This window comes from Salmo salar, chromosome 12 (assembly GCF_965601325.2).
Source record: "Salmo salar chromosome 12, fSalSal1, whole genome shotgun sequence".
Classification (NCBI taxonomy): Eukaryota; Metazoa; Chordata; class Actinopteri; order Salmoniformes; family Salmonidae; genus Salmo; species Salmo salar.
This window is the reverse complement of record NC_138302.1, coordinates 73,964,949-73,992,866: the sequence shown is the minus strand read 5'-3', so window position 1 is coordinate 73,992,866 and position 27,918 is coordinate 73,964,949. Positions and strand designations below refer to the sequence as shown.

Genomic DNA, 27,918 nt, shown 5'->3' with positions numbered 1-27,918 from the left:
CATATTCCCCATCCAACCTGACACACATACAGTACATATTCCCCATCCAACAAGACACACATACAGTACATATTCCCCATCCAACCTGACACACATACTGTACATTTTCCCCATCCAACCTGACACACATACAGTACATATACCCCATCCAACCTGACACACATACAGTACATATTCCCCATCCAACCTGACATACATACAGTACATATTCCCCATCCAACCTTACACACATACAGTACATATACCCCATCCAACCTGACACACCTACAGTACATATACCCCATCCAACCTGACACACATACAGTACATATTCCCCATCCAACCTTACAGTACATATACCCCATCCAACCTGACACACATACAGTACATGTTCCCCATCCAACCTTACACACATACAGTACATATTCCCCATCCAACCTGACACACATACAGTACATATTCCCCATCCAACCTGACACACATACAGTACATATTCCCCATCCAACCTGACACACATACAGTACATATTCCCCATCCAACCTGACACACATACAGTACATATTCCCCATCCAAACTGACACACATACAGTACATATTCCCCATCCAACCTGACACACATACAGTACATATTCCCCATCCATCCAACCTTACACACATACAGTACATATTCCACATCCAACCTGACACACATACAGTACATATTCCCCATCCAACCTGACACACATACAGTACATATTCCCCATCCAACCTTACAGTACATATTCCCCATCCAACCTTACACACATACAGTACATATTCCCCATCCAACCTGACACACATACAGTACATATACCCCATCCAACCTGACACACATACAGTTCATATTCCCCATGCAACCTGACCCACATACAGTACATATTCCCCATCCAACCTTACACACATACAGTACATATTCCCCATCCAACCTGACACACATACAGTACATATTCCTCATCAAACCTGACACACATACAGTACATATTCCCCATCCAACCTTACACACATACAGTACATGTTCCCCATCCAACCTGACACACATACAGTACATATTCCCCATCCAACCTGACACACATACAGTACATATTCCCCATCCAACCTGACACACATACAGTACATATTCCCCATCCATCCAACCTTACACACATACAGTACATATTCCACATCCAACCTGACACACATACAGTACATATTCCCCATCCAACCTGACACACATACAGTACATATTCCCCATCCAACCTTACAGTACATATTCCCCATCCAACCTTACACACATACAGTACATATTCCCCATCCAACCTGACACACATACAGTACATATACCCCATCCAACCTGACACACATACAGTACATATTCCCCATGCAACCTGACCCACATACAGTACATATTCCCCATCCAACCTTACACACATACAGTACATATTCCCCATCCAACCTGACACACATACAGTACATATTCCTCATCCAACCTGACACACATACAGTACATATTCCCCATCCAACCTGACACACATACAGTACATGTTCCCCATCCAACCTGACACACATACAGTACATATTCCCCATCCAAACTGACACACATACAGTACATATTCCCCATCCAACCTGACACACATACAGTACATATTCCCCATCCAACCTGACACACATACAGTACATATTCCCCATCCAACCTGACACACATACAGTACATATTCCCCATCCAACCTGACACACATACAGTACATATTCCCCATCCAACCTGACACACATACAGTACATATTCCCCATCCAACCTGACACACATACAGTACATGTTCCCCATCCAACCTGACACACATACAGTACATATTCCCCATCCAACCTGACACACATACAGTACATATTCCCCATCCAACCTGACACACATACAGTACATGTTCCCCATCCAACCTTACACACATACAGTACATATTCCCCATCCAACCTGACACACATACAGTACATATTCCCCATCCAACCTGACACACATACAGTACATATTCCCCATCCAACCTGACACACATACAGTACATATTCCCCATCCAACCTGACACACATACAGGACATATTCCCCATCCAACCTGACACACATACAGTACATGTTCCCCATCCAACCTGACACACATACAGTACATATTCCCCATCCAACCTGACACACATACAGTACATATTCCCCATCCAACCTGACACACATACAGTACATGATCCCCATCCAACCTTACACACATACAGTACATATTCCCCATCCAACCTGACACACATACAGTACATATTCCCCATCCAACCTGACACACATACAGTACCTATTCCCCATCCAACCTGACACACATACAGTACATATTCCCCATCCAACCTGACACACATACAGTACATATTCCCCATCCAACCTGTCACACATACAGTACATATTCCCCATCCAACCTGACACACATACTGTACATATTCCCCATCCAACCTGACACACATACAGTACATAATCCCCATCCAACCTGACACACATACAGTACATATTCCCCATCCAACCTGACACATATACAGTACATATTCCCCATCCAACCTGACACACATACTGTACATATTCCCCATCCAACCTTACAGTACATATTCCCCATCCAACCTGACACACATACAGTACATATTACCCATCCAACCTGACACATATACAGTACATATTCCCCATCCAACCTGACACACATACAGTACATATTCCCCATCCAACCTGACACACATACAGTACATATTCCCCATCCAACCTGATACACATACAGTACATATTCCCCATCCAACCTGACACACATACAGTACATATTCCCCATCCAACCTGACACACATACTGTACATGTTCCCCATCCAACCTGACACACATACAGTACATATTCCCCATCCAACCTGGCACACATACAGTACATATTCCCCATCCAACCTTACACACATACAGTACATATTCCCCATCCAACCTGACACACATACAGTACATATTCCCCATTCAACCTGACACTCATACAGTACATATTCCCCATCCAACCTTACAGTACATATTCCCCATCCAACCTTACACACATACAGTACATATTCCCCATCCAACCTGACACACATACAGTACATATTCCCCATCCAACCTTACACACATACAGTACATATTCCCCATCCAACCTGACACACATACAGTACATATTCCCCATCCAACCTGACACTCATACAGTACATATTCCCCATCCAACCTTACAGTACATATTCCCCATCCAACCTTACACACATACAGTACATATTCCCCATCCAACCTGACACACATACAGTACATATACCCCATCCAACCTGACACACATACAGTACTTATTCCCCATGCTACCTGACCCACATACAGTACATATTCCCCATCCAACCTTACACACATACAGTACATATACCCCATCCAACCTGACACACATACAGTACATATTCCCCATCCAACCTGACACACATACAGTACATATTCCCCATCCAACCTGACACACATACAGTACATATTCCCCATCCAACCTGACACACATACAGTACATATTCCCCATCCAACCTGACACACATACAGTACATATTCCCCATCCAACCTGACACACACAGTACATATTCCCCATCCAACCTGACACACATAAAGTACATATTCCCCATCCAACCTGACACACATACTGTACATATTCCCCATCCAACCTGACACACATAAAGTACATATTCCCCATCCAACCTGACACACATACTGTACATATTCCCCATCCAACCTGACACACATACAGTACATATTCCCCATCCAACCTGACACACATACAGTACATATTCCCCATCCAACCTGACACACATACTGTACATATTCCCCATCCAACCTGACACACATACAGTACATAATCCCCATCCAACCTGACACACATACAGTACATATTCCCCATCCAACCTGACACACATACAGTACATATTCCCCATCCAACCTGACACACATACAGTACATATTCCCCATCCAACCTGACACACATACAGTACATATTCCCCATCCAACCTGACACACATACAGTACATATTCCCCATCCAACCTGACACACACAGTACATATTCCCCATCCAACCTGACACACATACAGTACATATTCCCCATCCAACCTGACACACATACTGTACATATTCCCCATCCAACCTGACACACATACAGTACATATACCCCATCCAACCTGACACACATACAGTACATATTCCCCATCCAACCTGACACATACAGTACATATTCCCCATCCAACCTGACACACATACAGTACATATTCCCCATCCAACCTGACACACATACTGTACATATTCCCCATCCAACCTGACACACATACAGTACATAATCCCCATCCAACCTGACACACATACAGTACATATTCCCCATCCAACCTGACACACATACAGTACATATTCCCCATCCAACCTGACACAAATACTGTACATATTCCCCATCCAACCTTACAGTACATATTCCCCATCCAACCTGACACACATACAGTACATATTCCCCATCCAACCTGACACACATACAGTACATATTCCCCATCCAACCTGACACACATACAGTACATATTCCCCATCCAACCTGACACACATACAGTACATATTCCCCATCCAACCTGACACACATACAGTACATATACCCCATCCAACCTTACACACATACAGTTCATTTACCCCATCCAACCTGACACACAAAACAGTACATATTCCCCATCCAACCTGACACACATACAGTACATATTCCCCATCCAACCTGACACACATACAGTACATATACCCCATCCAACCTGACACACATACAGTACATATTCCCCATCCAACCTTACACACATGCAGTACATGTACCCATCCAACCTGACACACATACAGTACATATTCCCCATCCAACCTGACACACATACAGTACATATTCCCCATCCAACCTGACACACATACAGTACATATACCCCATCCAACCTGACACACATACAGTACATATTCCCCATCCAACCTTACACACATACAGTACATATTCCCCATCCAACCTGACACACATACAGTACATATACCCCATCCAACCTGACACACATACAGTACATATTCCCCATCCAACCTGACACACATACAGTACATATACCCCATCCAACCTGACACACATATAGTACATATTCCCCATCCAACCTTACAGTACATATTCCCCATCCAACCTGACACACATACAGTACATATTCCCCATCCAACCTGACACACATACAGTACATATTCCCCATCCAACCTGACACACATACAGTACATATTCCCCATCCAACCTGACACACATACAGTACATATTCCCCATCCAACCTGACACACATACAGTACATATTCCCCATCCAACCTGACACACGTACAGTACATATTCCCCATCCAACCTGACACACATACAGTACATATTCCCCATCCAACCTGACACACATACAGTACATATTCCCCATCCAACCTGACACACATACAGTACATATTCCCCATCCAACCTGACACACATACAGTACATATTCCCCATCCAACCTGACACACATACAGTACATATACCCCATCCAACCTGACACACATACAGTATATATTCCCCATCCAACCTGACACACATACTGTACATATTCCCCATCCAACCTGACACACATACAGTACATATTCCCCATCCAACCTGACACACATACAGCACATATTCCCCATCCAACCTGACACACATACAGTACATATTCCCCATCCAACCTGACACACATACAGTACATATTCCCCATCCAACCTGACACACATACAGTACATATTCCCCATCCAACCTGACACACACAGTACATATTCCCCATCCAACCTGACACACATACAGTACATATTCCCCATCCAACCTGACACACATACTGTACATATTCCCCATCCAACCTGACACACATACAGTACATATTCCCCATCCAACCTGACACACATACTGTACATGTTCCCCATCCAACCTTACACACATACAGTACATATTCCCCATCCAACCTTACAGTACATATTCCCCATCCAACCTTACATTACACATTCCCCATCCAACCTTACACACATACAGTACATATTCCCCATCCAACCTTACACACATACAGTACATATTCCCCATCCAACCTGACACACATACAGTACATATTCCCCATCCAACCTGACACACATACAGTACATATTCCCCATCCAACCTGACACACATACAGTACATATTCCCCATCCAACCTGACACACATACAGTACATATACCCCATCCAACCTGACACACATATAGTACATATTCCCCATCCAACCTTACAGTACATATTCCCCATCCAACCTGACACACATACAGTACATATTCCCCATCCAACCTGACACACATACAGTACATATTCCCCATCCAACCTGACACACATACAGTACATATTCCCCATCCAACCTTACACACATACAGTACATATTCCCCATCCAACCTGACACACATACAGTACATATTCCCCATTCAACCTGACACTCATACAGTACATATTCCCCATCCAACCTTACAGTACATATTCCCCATCCAACCTTACACACATACAGTACATATTCCCCATCCAACCTGACACACATACAGTACATATTCCCCATCCAACCTTACACACATACAGTACATATTCCCCATCCAACCTGACACACATACAGTACATATTCCCCATCCAACCTGACACTCATACAGTACATATTCCCCATCCAACCTTACAGTACATATTCCCCATCCAACCTTACACACATACAGTACATATTCCCCATCCAACCTGACACACATACAGTACATATACCCCATCCAACCTGACACACATACAGTACATATTCCCCATGCTACCTGACCCACATACAGTACATATTCCCCATCCAACCTTACACACATACAGTACATATACCCCATCCAACCTGACACACATACAGTACATATTCCCCATCCAACCTGACACACATACAGTACATATTCCCCATCCAACCTGACACACATACAGTACATATTCCCCATCCAACCTGACACACATACAGTACATATTCCCCATCCAACCTGACACACATACAGTACATATTCCCCATCCAACCTGACACACACAGTACATATTCCCCATCCAACCTGACACACATAAAGTACATATTCCCCATCCAACCTGACACACATACTGTACATATTCCCCATCCAACCTGACACACATAAAGTACATATTCCCCATCCAACCTGACACACATACAGTACATATTCCCCATCCAACCTGACACACACAGTACATATTCCCCATCCAACCTGACACACATAAAGTACATATTCCCCATCCAACCTGACACACATACTGTACATATTCCCCATCCAACCTGACACACATAAAGTACATATTCCCCATCCAACCTGACACACATACTGTACATATTCCCCATCCAACCTGACACACATACAGTACATATTCCCCATCCAACCTGACACACATACAGTACATATTCCCCATCCAACCTGACACACATACTGTACATATTCCCCATCCAACCTGACACACATACAGTACATAATCCCCATCCAACCTGACACACATACAGTACATATTCCCCATCCAACCTGACACACATACAGTACATATTCCCCATCCAACCTGACACACATACAGTACATATTCCCCATCCAACCTGACACACATACAGTACATATTCCCCATCCAACCTGACACACATACAGTACATATTCCCCATCCAACCTGACACACACAGTACATATTCCCCATCCAACCTGACACACATACAGTACATATTCCCCATCCAACCTGACACACATACTGTACATATTCCCCATCCAACCTGACACACATACAGTACATATACCCCATCCAACCTGATACACATACAGTACATATTCCCCATCCAACCTGACACATACAGTACATATTCCCCATCCAACCTGACGCACATACAGTACATATTCCCCATCCAACCTGACACACATACTGTACATATTCCCCATCCAACCTGACACACATACAGTACATATTCCCCATCCAACCTGACACACATACAGTACATATTCCCCATCCAACCTGACACACATACAGTACATATTCCCCATCCAACCTGACACAAATACTGTACATATTCCCCATCCAACCTGACACACATACAGTACATATTCCCCATCCAACCTGACACACATACAGTACATATTCCCCATCCAACCTGACACACATACAGTACATATTCCCCATCCAACCTGACACACATACAGTACATATTCCCCATCCAACCTGACACACATACAGTACATATACCCCATCCAACCTTACACACATACAGTTAATTTACCCCATCCAACCTGACACACAAAACAGTACATATTCCCCATCCAACCTGACACACATACAGTACATATTCCACATCCAACCTGACACACATACAGTACATATACCCCATCCAACCTGACACACATACAGTACATATTCCCCATCCAACCTTACACACATGCAGTACATGTACCCATCCAACCTGACACACATACAGTACATATTCCCCATCCAACCTTACAGTACATATTCCCCATCCAACCTGACACACATACAGTACATATTCCCCATCCAACCTGACACACATACAGTACATATTCCCCATCCAACCTGACACACATACAGTACATATTCCCCATCCAACCTGACACACATACAGTACATATTCCCCATCCAACCTGACACACATACAGTACATATTCCCCATCCAACCTGACACACGTACAGTACATATTCCCCATCCAACCTGACACACATACAGTACATATTCCCCATCCAACCTGACACACATACAGTACATATTCCCCATCCAACCTGACACACATACAGTACATATTCCCCATCCAACCTGACACACATACAGTACATATTCCCCATCCAACCTGACACACATACAGTACATATACCCCATCCAACCTGACACACATACAGTATATATTCCCCATCCAACCTGACACACATACTGTACATATTCCCCATCCAACCTGACACACATACAGTACATATTCCCCATCCAACCTGACACACATACAGCACATATTCCCCATCCAACCTGACACACATACAGTACATATTCCCCATCCAACCTGACACACATACAGTACATATTCCCCATCCAACCTGACACACATACAGTACATATTCCCCATCCAACCTGACACACATACAGTACATATTCCCCATCCAACCTGACACACATACAGTACATATTCCCCATCCAACCTGACACACACAGTACATATTCCCCATCCAACCTGACACACATACAGTACATATTCCCCATCCAACCTGACACACATACTGTACATATTCCCCATCCAACCTGACACACATACAGTACATATTCCCTATCCAACCTGACACACATACTGTACATGTTCCCCATCCAACCTTACACACATACAGTACATATTCCCCATCCAACCTTACAGTACATATTCCCCATCCAACCTTACATTACACATTCCCCATCCAACCTTACACACATACAGTACATATTCCCCATCCAACCTTACACACATACAGTACATATTCCCCATCCAACCTGACACACATACAGTACATATTCCCCATCCAACCTGACACACATACAGTACATATTCCCCATCCAACCTGACACACATACAGTACATATTCCCCATCCAACCTGACACACATACAGTACATATACCCCATCCAACCTGACACACATATAGTACATATTCCCCATCCAACCTTACAGTACATATTCCCCATCCAACCTGACACACATACAGTACATATTCCCCATCCAACCTGACACACATACAGTACATATTCCCCATCCAACCTTACACACATACAGTACATATTCCCCATCCAACCTGACACACATACAGTACATATTCCCCATTCAACCTGACACTCATACAGTACATATTCCCCATCCAACCTTACAGTACATATTCCCCATCCAACCTTACACACATACAGTACATATTCCCCATCCAACCTGACACACATACAGTACATATTCCCCATCCAACCTTACACACATACAGTACATATTCCCCATCCAACCTGACACACATACAGTACATATTCCCCATCCAACCTGACACTCATACAGTACATATTCCCCATCCAACCTTACAGTACATATTCCCCATCCAACCTTACACACATACAGTACATATTCCCCATCCAACCTGACACACATACAGTACATATACCCCATCCAACCTGACACACATACAGTACATATTCCCCATGCTACTTGACCCACATACAGTACATATTCCCCATCCAACCTTACACACATACAGTACATATACCCCATCCAACCTGACACACATACAGTACATATTCCCCATCCAACCTGACACACATACAGTACATATTCCCCATCCAACCTGACACACATACAGTACATATTCCCCATCCAACCTGACACACATACAGTACATATTCCCCATCCAACCTGACACACATACAGTACATATTCCCCATCCAACCTGACACACACAGTACATATTCCCCATCCAACCTGACACACATAAAGTACATATTCCCCATCCAACCTGACACACATACTGTACATATTCCCCATCCAACCTGACACACATAAAGTACATATTCCCCATCCAACCTGACACACATACAGTACATATTCCCCATCCAACCTGACACACACAGTACATATTCCCCATCCAACCTGACACACATAAAGTACATATTCCCCATACAACCTGACACACATACTGTACATATTCCCCATCCAACCTGACACACATACAGTACATATTCCCCATCCAACCTGACACACATACAGTACATATTCCCCATCCAACCTGACACACATACTGTACATATTCCCCATCCAACCTGACACACATACAGTACATAATCCCCATCCAACCTGACACACATACAGTACATATTCCCCATCCAACCTGACACACATACAGTACATATTCCCCATCCAACCTGACACACATACAGTACATATTCCCCATCCAACCTGACACACATACAGTACATATTCCCCATCCAACCTGACACACACATTACATATTCCCCATCCAACCTGACACACATACAGTACATATTCCCCATCCAACCTGACACACATACTGTACATATTCCCCATCCAACCTGACACACATACAGTACATATACCCCATCCAACCTGACACACATACAGTACATATTCCCCATCCAACCTGACACATACAGTACATATTCCCCATCCAACCTGACACACATACAGTACATATTCCCCATCCAACCTGACACACATACTGTACATATTCCCCATCCAACCTGACACACATACAGTACATAATCCCCATCCAACCTGACACACATACAGTACATATTCCCCATCCAACCTGACACACATACAGTACATATTCCCCATCCAACCTGACACAAATACTGTACATATTCCCCATCCAACCTGACACACATACAGTACATATTCCCCATCCAACCTGACACACATACAGTACATATTCCCCATCCAACCTGACACACATACAGTACATATTCCCCATCCAACCTGACACACATACAGTACATATTCCCCATCCAACCTGACACACATACAGTACATATACCCCATCCAACCTTACACACATACAGTTCATTTACCCCATCCAACCTGACACACAAAACAGTACATATTCCCCATCCAACCTGACACACATACAGTACATATTCCCCATCCAACCTGACACACATACAGTACATATACCCCATCCAACCTGACACACATACAGTACATATTCCCCATCCAACCTTACACACATGCAGTACATGTACCCATCCAACCTGACACACATACAGTACATATTCCCCATCCAACCTTACAGTACATATTCCCCATCCAACCTGACACACATACAGTACATATTCCCCATCCAACCTGACACACATACAGTACATATTCCCCATCCAACCTGACACACATACAGTACATATACCCCATCCAACCTGACACACATACAGTACATATTCCCCATCCAACCTTACACACATGCAGTACATGTACCCATCCAACCTGACACACATACAGTACATATTCCCCATCCAACCTTACAGTACATATTCCCCATCCAACCTGACACACATACAGTACATATTCCCCATCCAACCTGACACACATACAGTACATATTCCCCATCCAACCTGACACACATACAGTACATATTCCCCATCCAACCTGACACACATACAGTACATATTCCCCATCCAACCTGACACACATACAGTACATATTCCCCATCCAACCTGACACACATACAGTACATATTCCCCATCCAACCTGACACACATACAGTACATATTCCCCATCCAACCTGACACACGTACAGTACATATTCCCCATCCAACCTGACACACATACAGTACATATTCCCCATCCAACCTGACACACATACTGTACATGTTCCCCATCCAACCTTACACACATACAGTACATATTCCCCATCCAACCTTACAGTACATATTCCCCATCCAACCTTACATTACACATTCCCCATCCAACCTTACACACATACAGTACATATTCCCCATCCAACCTTACACACATACAGTACATATTCCCCATCCAACCTGACACACATACAGTACATATTCCCCATCCAACCTGACACACATACAGTAAATATTCCCCATCCAACCTGACACACATACAGTACATATTCCCCATCCAACCTGACACACATACAGTACATATACCCCATCCAACCTGACACACATACAGTACATATTCCCCATCCAACCTGACACACATACAGTACATATTCCCCATCCAACCTGACACACATACAGTACATATTCCCCATCCAACCTGACACACATACAGTACATATTCCCCATCCAACCTGACACACACATTACATATTCCCCATCCAACCTGACACACATACAGTACATATTCCCCATCCAACCTGACACACATACTGTACATATTCCCCATCCAACCTGACACACATACAGTACATATACCCCATCCAACCTGACACACATACAGTACATATTCCCCATCCAACCTGACACATACAGTACATATTCCCCATCCAACCTGACACACATACAGTACATATTCCCCATCCAACCTGACACACATACTGTACATATTCCCCATCCAACCTGACACACATACAGTACATAATCCCCATCCAACCTGACACACATACAGTACATATTCCCCATCCAACCTGACACACATACAGTACATATTCCCCATCCAACCTGACACAAATACTGTACATATTCCCCATCCAACCTGACACACATACAGTACATATTCCCCATCCAACCTGACACACATACAGTACATATTCCCCATCCAACCTGACACACATACAGTACATATTCCCCATCCAACCTGACACACATACAGTACATATTCCCCATCCAACCTGACACACATACAGTACATATACCCCATCCAACCTTACACACATACAGTTCATTTACCCCATCCAACCTGACACACAAAACAGTACATATTCCCCATCCAACCTGACACACATACAGTACATATTCCCCATCCAACCTGACACACATACAGTACATATACCCCATCCAACCTGACACACATACAGTACATATTCCCCATCCAACCTTACACACATGCAGTACATGTACCCATCCAACCTGACACACATACAGTACATATTCCCCATCCAACCTTACAGTACATATTCCCCATCCAACCTGACACACATACAGTACATATTCCCCATCCAACCTGACACACATACAGTACATATTCCCCATCCAACCTGACACACATACAGTACATATACCCCATCCAACCTGACACACATACAGTACATATTCCCCATCCAACCTTACACACATGCAGTACATGTACCCATCCAACCTGACACACATACAGTACATATTCCCCATCCAACCTTACAGTACATATTCCCCATCCAACCTGACACACATACAGTACATATTCCCCATCCAACCTGACACACATACAGTACATATTCCCCATCCAACCTGACACACATACAGTACATATTCCCCATCCAACCTGACACACATACAGTACATATTCCCCATCCAACCTGACACACATACAGTACATATTCCCCATCCAACCTGACACACATACAGTACATATTCCCCATCCAACCTGACACACATACAGTACATATTCCCCATCCAACCTGACACACGTACAGTACATATTCCCCATCCAACCTGACACACATACAGTACATATTCCCCATCCAACCTGACACACATACTGTACATGTTCCCCATCCAACCTTACACACATACAGTACATATTCCCCATCCAACCTTACAGTACATATTCCCCATCCAACCTTACATTACACATTCCCCATCCAACCTTACACACATACAGTACATATTCCCCATCCAACCTTACACACATACAGTACATATTCCCCATCCAACCTGACACACATACAGTACATATTCCCCATCCAACCTGACACACATACAGTAAATATTCCCCATCCAACCTGACACACATACAGTACATATTCCCCATCCAACCTGACACACATACAGTACATATACCCCATCCAACCTGACACACATATAGTACATATTCCCCATCCAACCTTACAGTACATATTCCCCATCCAACCTGACACACATACAGTACATATTCCCCATCCAACCTGACACACATACAGTACATATTCCCCATCCAACCTGACACACATACAGTACATATTCCCCATCCAACCTTACACACATACAGTACATATTCCCCATCCAACCTGACACACATACAGTACATATTCCCCATTCAACCTGACACTCATACAGTACATATTCCCCATCCAACCTTACAGTACATATTCCCCATCCAACCTTACACACATACAGTACATATTCCCCATCCAACCTGACACACATACAGTACATATTCTCCATCCAACCTTACACACATACAGTACATATTCCCCATCCAACCTGACACACATGCAGTACATATTCCCCATCCAACCTGACACTCATACAGTACATATTCCCCATCCAACCTTACAGTACATATTCCCCATCCAACCTTACACACATACAGTACATATTCCCCATCCAACCTGACACACATACAGTACATATACCCCATCCAACCTGACACACATAAAGTACATATTCCCCATGCTACCTGACCCACATACAGTACATAATCCCCATCCAACCTTACACACATACAGTACATATACCCCATCCAACCTGACACACATACAGTACATATTCCCCATCCAACCTGACACACATACAGTACATATTCCCCATTAAACCTGACACACATACAGTACATATTCCCCATCCAACCTGACACACATACAGTACATATTCCCCATCCAACCTGACACACACAGTACATATTCCCCATCCAACCTGACACACATAAAGTACATATTCCCCATCCAACCTGACACACATACTGTACATATTCCCCATCCAACCTGACACACATAAAGTACATATTCCCCATCCAACCTGACACACATACTGTACATATTCCCCATCCAACCTGACACACATACAGTACATATTCCCCATCCAACCTGACACACATACAGTACATATTCCCCATCCAACCTGACACACATACTGTACATATTCCCCATCCAACCTGACACACATACAGTACATAATCCCCATCCAACCTGACACACATACAGTACATATTCCCCATCCAACCTGACACACATACAGTACATATTCCCCATCCAACCTGACACACATACAGTACATATTCCCCATCCAACCTGACACACATACAGTACATATTCCCCATCCAACCTGACACACATACAGTACATATTCCCCATCCAACCTGACACACACAGTACATATTCCCCATCCAACCTGACACACATACAGTACATATTCCCCATCCAACCTGACACACATACTGTACATATTCCCCATCCAACCTGACACACATACAGTACATATACCCCATCCAACCTGACACACATACAGTACATATTCCCCATCCAACCTGACACACATACAGTACATATACCCCATCCAACCTGACACACATATAGTACATATTCCCCATCCAACCTTACAGTACATATTCCCCATCCAACCTGACACACATACAGTACATATTCCCCATCCAACCTGACACACATACAGTACATATTCCCCATCCAACCTGACACACATACAGTACATATTCCCCATCCAACCTTACACACATACAGTACATATTCCCCATCCAACCTGACACACATACAGTACATATTCCCCATTCAACCTGACACTCATACAGTACATATTCCCCATCCAACCTTACAGTACATATTCCCCATCCAACCTTACACACATACAGTACATATTCCCCATCCAACCTGACACACATACAGTACATATTCCCCATCCAACCTTACACACATACAGTACATATTCCCCATCCAACCTGACACACATACAGTACATATTCCCCATCCAACCTGACACTCATACAGTACATATTCCCCATCCAACCTTACAGTACATATTCCCCATCCAACCTTACACACATACAGTACATATTCCCCATCCAACCTGACACACATACAGTACATATACCCCATCCAACCTGACACACATACAGTACATATTCCCCATGCTACCTGACCCACATACAGTACATATTCCCCATCCAACCTTACACACATACAGTACATATACCCCATCCAACCTGACACACATACAGTACATATTCCCCATCCAACCTGACACACATACAGTACATATTCCCCATCCAACCTGACACACATACAGTACATATTCCCCATCCAACCTGACACACATACAGTACATATTCCCCATCCAACCTGACACACATACAGTACATAGTCCCCATCCAACCTGACACACACAGTACATATTCCCCATCCAACCTGACACACATAAAGTACATATTCCCCATCCAACCTGACACACATACTGTACATATTCCCCATCCAACCTGACACACATAAAGTACATATTCCCCATCCAACCTGACACACATACAGTACATATTCCCCATCCAACCTGACACACACAGTACATATTCCCCATCCAACCTGACACACATAAAGTACATATTCCCCATCCAACCTGACACACATACTGTACATATTCCCCATCCAACCTGACACACATAAAGTACATATTCCCCATCCAACCTGACACACATACTGTACATATTCCCCATCCAACCTGACACACATACAGTACATATTCCCCATCCAACCTGACACACATACAGTACATATTCCCCATCCAACCTGACACACATACTGTACATATTCCCCATCCAACCTGACACACATACAGTACATAATCCCCATCCAACCTGACACACATACAGTACATATTCCCCATCCAACCTGACACACATACTGTACATATTCCCCATCCAACCTGACACACATAAAGTACATATTCCCCATCCAACCTGACACACATACTGTACATATTCCCCATCCAACCTGACACACATACAGTACATATTCCCCATCCAACCTGACACACATACAGTACATATTCCCCATCCAACCTGACACACATACTGTACATATTCCCCATCCAACCTGACACACATACAGTACATAATCCCCATCCAACCTGACACACATACAGTACATATTCCCCATCCAACCTGACACACATACAGTACATATTCCCCATCCAACCTGACACACATACAGTACATATTCCCCATCCAACCTGACACACATACAGTACATATTCCCCATCCAACCTGACACACATACAGTACATATTCCCCATCCAACCTGACACACACAGTACATATTCCCCATCCAACCTGACACACATACAGTACATATTCCCCATCCAACCTGACACACATACTGTACATATTCCCCATCCAACCTGACACACATACAGTACATATACCCCATCCAACCTGACACACATACATTACATATTCCCCATCCAACCTGACACATACAGTACATATTCCCCATCCAACCTGACACACATACAGTACATATTCCCCATCCAACCTGACACACATACTGTACATATTCCCCATCCAACCTGACACACATACAGTACATAATCCCCATCCAACCTGACACACATACAGTACATATTCCCCATCCAACCTGACACACATACAGTACATATTCCCCATCCAACCTGACACAAATACTGTACATATTCCCCATCCAACCTGACACACATACAGTACATATTCCCCATCCAACCTGACACACATACAGTACATATTCCCCATCCAACCTGACACACATACAGTACATATTCCCCATCCAACCTGACACACATACAGTACATATTCCCCATCCAACCTGACACACATACAGTACATATACCCCATCCAACCTTACACACATACAGTTCATTTACCCCATCCAACCTGACACACAAAACAGTACATATTCCCCATCCAACCTGACACACATACAGTACATATTCCCCATCCAACCTGACACACATACAGTACATATACCCCATCCAACCTGACACACATACAGTACATATTCCCCATCCAACCTTACACACATGCAGTACATGTACCCATCCAACCTGACACACATACAGTACATATTCCCCATCCAACCTGACACACATACAGTACATATTCCCCATCCAACCTGACACACATACAGTACATATACCCCATCCAACCTGACACACATACAGTACATATTCCCCATCCAACCTTACACACATACAGTACATATTCCCCATCCAACCTGACACACATACAGTACATATACCCCATCCAACCTGACACACATACAGTACATATTCCCCATCCAACCTGACACACATACAGTACATATACCCCATCCAACCTGACACACATATAGTACATATTCCCCATCCAACCTTACAGTACATATTCCCCATCCAACCTGACACACATACAGTACATATTCCCCATCCAACCTGACACACATACAGTACATATTCCCCATCCAACCTGACACACATACAGTACATATTCCCCATCCAACCTGACACACATACAGTACATATTCCCCATCCAACCTGACACACATACAGTACATATTCCCCATCCAACCTGACACACGTACAGTACATATTCCCCATCCAACCTGACACACATACAGTACATATTCCCCATCCAACCTGACACACATACAGTACATATTCCCCATCCAACCTGACACACATACAGCACATATTCCCCATCCAACCTGACACACATACAGTACATATTCCCTATCCAACCTGACACACATACAGTACATATTCCCCATCCAACCTGACACACATACAGTACATATTCCCCATCCAACCTGACACACATACAGTACATATTCCCCATCCAACCTGACACACATACAGTACATATTCCCCATCCAACCTGACACACACAGTACATATTCCCCATCCAACCTGACACACATACAGTACATATTCCCCATCCAACCTGACACACATACTGTACATATTCCCCATCCAACCTGACACACATACAGTACATATTCCCCATCCAACCTGACACACATACAGTACATATTCCCCATCCAACCTGACACACATACAGTACATATTCCCCATCCAACCTGACACACATACAGTACATATTCCCCATCCAACCTGACACACATACAGTACATATTCCCCATCCAACCTGACACACATACTGTACATGTTCCCCATCCAACCTTACACACATACAGTACATATTCCCCATCCAACCTTACAGTACATATTCCCCATCCAACCTTACAGTACATATTCCCCATCCAACCTGACACACATACAGTACATTTTCCCCATCCAACCTGACACACATACAGTACATATTCCCCATCCAACCTGACACACATACAGTACATATTCCCCATCCAACCTGACACACATACAGTACATATTCCCCATCCAACCTGACACACATACAGTACATATTCCCCATCCAACCTGACACACATACAGTACATATTCCCCATCCAACCTGACACACATACAGTACATATACCCCATCCAACCTTACACACATACAGTTCATTTACCCCATCCAACCTGACACACAAAACAGTACATATTCCCCATCCAACCTGACACACATACAGTACATATTCCCCATCCAACCTGACATACATACAGTACATATACCCCATCCAACCTGACACACATACAGTACATATTCCCCATCCAACCTTACACACATACAGTACATATTCCCCATCCAACCTGACACACATACAGTACATATACCCCATCCAACCTGACACACATACAGTACATATTCCCCATCCAACCTGACACACATACAGTACATATACCCCATCCAACCTGACACACATATAGTACATATTCCCCATCCAACCTTACAGTACATATTCCCCATCCAACCTGACACACATACAGTACATATTCCCCATCCAACCTGACACACATACAGTACATATTCCCCATCCAACCTGACACACATACAGTACATATTCCCCATCCAACCTGACACACATACAGTACATATTCCCCATCCAACCTGACACACATACAGTACATATTCCCCATCCAACCTGACACACGTACAGTACATATTCCCCATTCAACCTGACACACATACAGTACATATTCCCCATCCAACCTGACACACATACAGTACATATTCCCCATCCAACCTGACACACATACAGTACATATTCCCCATCCAACCTGACACACATACAGTACATATTCCCCATCCAACCTGACACACATACAGTACATATACCCCATCCAACCTGACACACATACAGTATATATTCCCCATCCAACCTGACACACATACTGTACATATTCCCCATCCAACCTGACACACATACAGTACATATTCCCCATCCAACCTGACACACATACAGCACATATTCCCCATCCAACCTGACACACATACAGTACATATTCCCCATCCAACCTGACACACATACAGTACATATTCCCCATCCAACCTGACACACATACAGTACATATTCCCCATCCAACCTGACACACATACAGTACATATTCCCCATCCAACCTGACACACATACAGTACATATTCCCCATCCAACCTGACACACACAGTACATATTCCCCATCCAACCTGACACACATACAGTACATATTCCCCATCCAACCTGACACACATACTGTACATATTCCCCATCCAACCTGACACACATACAGTACATATTCCCCATCCAACCTGACACACATACAGTACATATTCCCCATCCAACCTGACACACATACAGTACATATTCCCCATCCAACCTGACACACATACTGTACATGTTCCCCATCCAACCTTACACACATACAGTACATATTCCCCATCCAACCTTACAGTACATATTCCCCATCCAACCTTACATTACACATTCCCCATCCAACCTTACACACATACAGTACATATTCCCCATCCAACCTTACACACATACAGTACATATTCCCCATCCAACCTGACACACATACAGTACATATTCCCCATCCAACCTGACACACATACAGTACATATTCCCCATCCAACCTGACACACATACAGTACATATTCCCCATCCAACCTGACACACATACAGTACATATACCCCATCCAACCTGACACACATATAGTACATATTCCCCATCCAACCTTACAGTACATATTCCCCATCCAACCTGACACACATACAGTACATATTCCCCATCCAACCTGACACACATACAGTACATATTCCCCATCCAACCTGACACACATACAGTACATATTCCCCATCCAACCTGACACACATACAGTACATATTCCCCATCCAACCTGTCACACGTACAGTACATATTCCCCATCCAACCTGACACACATACAGTACATATTCCCCATCCAACCTGACACACCTACAGTACATATTCCCCATCCAACCTGACACACATACAGTACATATTCCCCATCCAACCTGACACACATACAGTACATATTTCCCATCCAACCTGACACACATACAGTACATATTCCCCATCCAACCTGACACACATACAGTACATATTCCCCATCCAACCTGACACACATACAGTACATATTCCCCATCCAACCTGACACACATACTGTACATGTTCCCCATCCAACCTTACACACATACAGTACATATTCCCCATCCAACCTTACAGTACATATTCCCCATCCAACCTTACATTACACATTCCCCATCCAACCTTACACACATACAGTACATATTCCCCATCCAACCTTACACACATACAGTACATATTCCCCATCCAACCTGACACACATACAGTACATATTCCCCATCCAACCTGACACACATACAGTACATATTCCCCATCCAACCTGACACACATACAGTACATATTCCCCATCCAACCTGACACACATACAGTACATATACCCCATCCAACCTGACACACATATAGTACATATTCCCCATCCAACCTTACAGTACATATTCCCCATCCAACCTGACACACATACAGTACATATTCCCCATCCAACCTGACACACATACAGTACATATTCCCCATCCAACCTGACACACATACAGTACATATTCCCCATCCAACCTGACACACATACAGTACATATTCCCCATCCAACCTGTCACACGTACAGTACATATTCCCCATCCAACCTGACACACATACAGTACATATTCCCCATCCAACCTGACACACCTACAGTACATATTCCCCATCCAACCTGACACACATACTGTACATATTCCCCATCCAACCTGACACACATACAGTACATATTTCCCATCCAACCTGACACACATACAGTACATATTCCCCATCCAACCTGACACACATACAGTACATATTCCCCATCCAACCTGACACACATACAGTACATATTCCCCATCCAACCTGACACACATACTGTACATGTTCCCCATCCAACCTTACACACATACAGTACATATTCCCCATCCAACCTTACAGTACATATTCCCCATCCAACCTTACATTACACATTCCCCATCCAACCTTACACACATACAGTACATATTCCCCATCCAACCTTACACACATACAGTACATATTCCCCATCCAACCTGACACACATACAGTACATATTCCCCATCCAACCTGACACACATACAGTACATATTCCCCATCCAACCTGACACACATACAGTACATATTCCCCATCCAACCTGACACACATACAGTACATATACCCCATCCAACCTGACACACATATAGTACATATTCCCCATCCAACCTTACAGTACATATTCCCCATCCAACCTGACACACATACAGTACATATTCCCCATCCAACCTGACACACATACAGTACATATTCCCCATCCAACCTGACACACATACAGTACATATTCCCCATCCAACCTGACACACATACAGTACATATTCCCCATCCAACCTGTCACACGTACAGTACATATTCCCCATCCAACCTGACACACATACAGTACATATTCCCCATCCAACCTGACACACCTACAGTACATATTCCCCATCCAACCTGACACACATACAGTACATATTCCCCATCCAACCTGACACACATACAGTACATATTCCCCATCCAACCTGACACACATACAGTACATATTCCCCATCCAACCTGACACACATACAGTACATATTCCCCATCCAACCTGACACACATACAGTACATATTCCCCATCCAACCTGACACACATACAGTACATATTCCCCATCCAACCTGACACACGTACAGTACATATTCCCCATCCAACCTGACACACGTACAGTACATATTCCCCATCCAACCTGACACACATACAGTACATATTCCCCATCCAACCTGACACACATACAGTACATATTCCCCATCCAACCTGACACACATACAGTACATATTCCCCATCCAACCTGACACACATACAGTACATATTCCCCATCCAACCTGACACACATACAGTACATAATCCCCATCCAACCTGACACACATACAGTACATATTCCCCATCCAACCTGACACACATACAGTACATATTCACCATCCAACCTGACACACATACAGTACATATTCCCCATCCAACCTGACACAAATACTCTACATATTCCCCATCCAACCTGACACACATACAGTACATATTCCCCATCCAACCTGACACACATACTGTACATGTTCCCCATCCAACCTTACACACATACAGTACATATTCCCCATCCAACCTTACAGTACATATTCCCCATCCAACCTTACAGTACATATTCCCTTCCAACCTGACACACATACAGTACATTTTCCCCATCCAACCTGACACACATACAGTACATATTCCCCATCCAACCTGACACACATACAGTACATATTCCCCATCCAACCTGACACACATACAGTACATATTCCCCATCCAACCTGACACACATACAGTACATATTCCCCATCCAACCTGACACACATACAGTACATATTCTCCATCCAACCTGACACACATACTGTACATGTTCCCCATCCAACCTTACACACATACAGTACATATTCCCCGTCCAACCTTACAGTACATATTCCCCATCCAACCTTACAGTACACATTCCCCATCCAACCTTACACACATACAGTACATATTCCCCATCCAACCTTACACACATACAGTACATATTCCCCATCCAACCTGACACACATACAGTACATATTCCCCATCCAACCTGACACACATACAGTACATATTCCCCATCCAACCTGACAAACATACAGTACATATTCCTCATCCAACCTGACACACATACAGTACATATACCCCATCCAACCTGACACACATACAGTACATATTCCCCATCCAACCTTACAGTACATATTCCCCATCCAACCTGACACACACACAGTACATATTCCCCATCCAACCTGACACACATACAGTACATATTCCCCATCCAACCTGACACACATACAGTACATATTCCCCATCCAACCTGACACACATACAGTACATATTCCCCATCCAACCTGACACACATACAGTACATAATCCCCATCCAACCTGACACACATACAGTACATATTCCCCATCCAACCTGACACACATACAGTACATATTCACCATCCAACCTGACACACATACAGTACATATTCCCCATCCAACCTGACACAAATACTCTACATATTCCCCATCCAACCTGACACACATACAGTACATATTCCCCATCCAACCTGACACACATACTGTACATGTTCCCCATCCAACCTTACACACATACAGTACATATTCCCCATCCAACCTTACAGTACATATTCCCCATCCAACCTTACAGTACATATTCCCTTCCAACCTGACACACATACAGTACATTTTCCCCATCCAACCTGACACACATACAGTACATATTCCCCATCCAACCTGACACACATACAGTACATATTCCCCATCCAACCTGACACACATACAGTACATATTCCCCATCCAACCTGACACACATACAGTACATATTCCCCATCCAACCTGACACACATACAGTACATATTCTCCATCCAACCTGACACACATACTGTACATGTTCCCCATCCAACCTTACACACATACAGTACATATTCCCCGTCCAACCTTACAGTACATATTCCCCATCCAACCTTACAGTACACATTCCCCATCCAACCTTACACACATACAGTACATATTCCCCATCCAACCTTACACACATACAGTACATATTCCCCATCCAACCTGACACACATACAGTACATATTCCCCATCCAACCTGACACACATACAGTACATATTCCCCATCCAACCTGACAAACATACAGTACATATTCCTCATCCAACCTGACACACATACAGTACATATACCCCATCCAACCTGACACACATACAGTACATATTCCCCATCCAACCTTACAGTACATATTCCCCATCCAACCTGACACACACACAGTACATATTCCCCATCCAACCTGACACACATACAGTACATATTCCCCATCCAACCTGACACACATACAGTACATATTCCCCATCCAACCTGACACACATACAGTACATATTCCCCATCCAACCTGACATTTTCAGAGAGTAGAGGAGGGATGTGGCAGGGGCAGAGAAAAAGAGAATAGTGAGAGAGAGTGAGAGAGAGAAGGGGAGAGAGGGGGGGAGTTGAGGAGGGAGAGGGGGAGAGAGAGGTGAGAGAGGGAGCAGGTAAGAAACAGAGAAGCCTTCTAGGGAGCTCATGGCCTCCAGAGACCATTGTGGGAATCGCATGAGGAGGCTCGGCCTAGATCTTCCCTCTTTTCTCCCTCCCTCCTCTCTCATCCCCCTCTCCCTGTGGACCCTCTCTCCCCTTGCCTACAGCGGTCAGCCAACTCCACCGTGACCAAAGCAAACCAGTTGTGGTTGACTTGCATGTAGAGACTGTGTCTGATTCCTTTTCTATTTTTTTACTCCTGTCCGATTCTCCGGGCATATTTTTCCTGTAACAAGCAGACAAGTGCAAACACCGGTCACAAACACACACACACACACACACCACACACACACACACACACCTCACACACACCCACACACCACACACACACAAAGCTGATGTGTGGTGGCTCACCACTCCCACTGTTGTGGACATATATCCTCTCCTATGTACAGCTAAAGCCTGATCTACAGTCTAACTCACTGCCTTATAGCAATCAATAGTCCAATTCCTCCAGCAGTACAACACTGGTGGATTTCTTCTCTAGCTGGTGGTTAATTGAATGGTTAATGTCATTGATTGGCCAGAGTCTCCACTCACCTGGTGTCCCAGGTCTGAGAGGAAGAAAGAGAAGCAACACTGCTGAGGACCTCGAGGCCCGGAGGTGCTCACCCTACTGGTTAGAATGGGTATGGCAGGTAGGTTACATAGGCCTACATAGGTCACCTACTTATCAAGTGCCCAGGGCATAGGGGTTAGATGAAGGGTCGAGGGGATATACTTAGGGGAGTACTACACGTGAGTACTAGTCCTTCATAACGTATTCTAATGCATAGTTGTTAAAGTAATAGACACATCCAGTGGATGAATGGATGAATGGAGTAAAAGCTCTGTGTGCTCTGCTGGTCACTCAACAGACGAAAAGAGGGAGAGAGGGATGGAGAGAGGGATGGAGAGAGGGATGGAGAGAGGGATGGAGAGAGGGACGGAGAGAGGGACAGAGAGAGGGACGGAGAGAGGGACGGAGAGAGGGATGGAGAGAGGGATGGAGAGAGGGATGGAGAGAGGGATGGAGAGAGGGACGGAGAGAGGGACAGAGAGAGGGACGGAGAGAGGGGTGGAGAGAGGGATGGAGTGAGGGATGGCGAGAAGGACAGATAGAGGGATGGAGTGAGGGATGGAGAGAGGGATGGAGAGAGGGACAGAGAGAGGGACGGAGAGAGGGGTGGAGAGAGGGATGGAGTGAGGGATGGCGAGAAGGACAGATAGAGGGATGGAGTGAGGGATGGAGAGAGGGATGGAGAGAGGGACAGAGAGAGGGAGTAGGAGAAAAATAAAAATCTCCCCTGTGCATTTTTTAACATGTGTGCGTCAGTGACTCACTTTTTGACCCCCTCTGTATTCTCTGAATGTTCCACTCGTTCTTTTCTGTGTAGAAGTGATGCTGAAAGAGTGTGTGACTGGTGCATTGGAGCTGGTCAGAAGTCAGCTTAATGAAGTGACTGTCTGTCACACTAGACGTTTGGGACTGGCAGTGTGTACGTACGCGTGTGTGTGTGTGTGTGTGTGTGTGTGTGTGTGTGTGTGTGTGTGTGTGTATGTGTGTGTGTGTGTGTGTGTGTGTGTGTGTGTGTGTGTGTGTCTGTGTGTGTGTCTGTGTGTGTGTGTGTGTGTGTGAGACTGGCAGGCTCAGACAGTGTGTGATGTGCTCATAAATCACGTTGACAGCCTGTTACTGCGCTAGCTTTGGCCACTCAGCCGCGGCTAATGTAAACAGAACACACACACAATGAGTTAAAGAACCACTACCAAGTCTCTGGAGAGAGAGGGTGGGATAGAGGGAGGTG

General features: G+C 44.2%; 1 protein-coding gene across 1 annotated transcript in view; it reads left to right on the top strand.

Annotated features, from left to right (window-relative positions):
* The window catches only part of LOC106565700 (forkhead box protein P4), a 182,401-nt gene that overhangs the window by 123,765 nt on the left and 30,718 nt on the right, over nucleotides 1-27,918 (top strand). Inside the window, exon 5 of the mRNA XM_082959567.1 lies at nucleotides 26,659-26,769. Coding sequence (XP_082815693.1) covers nucleotides 26,659-26,769 — 111 coding nt within the window. The remainder of the gene's footprint in view (nucleotides 1-26,658; nucleotides 26,770-27,918) is intronic.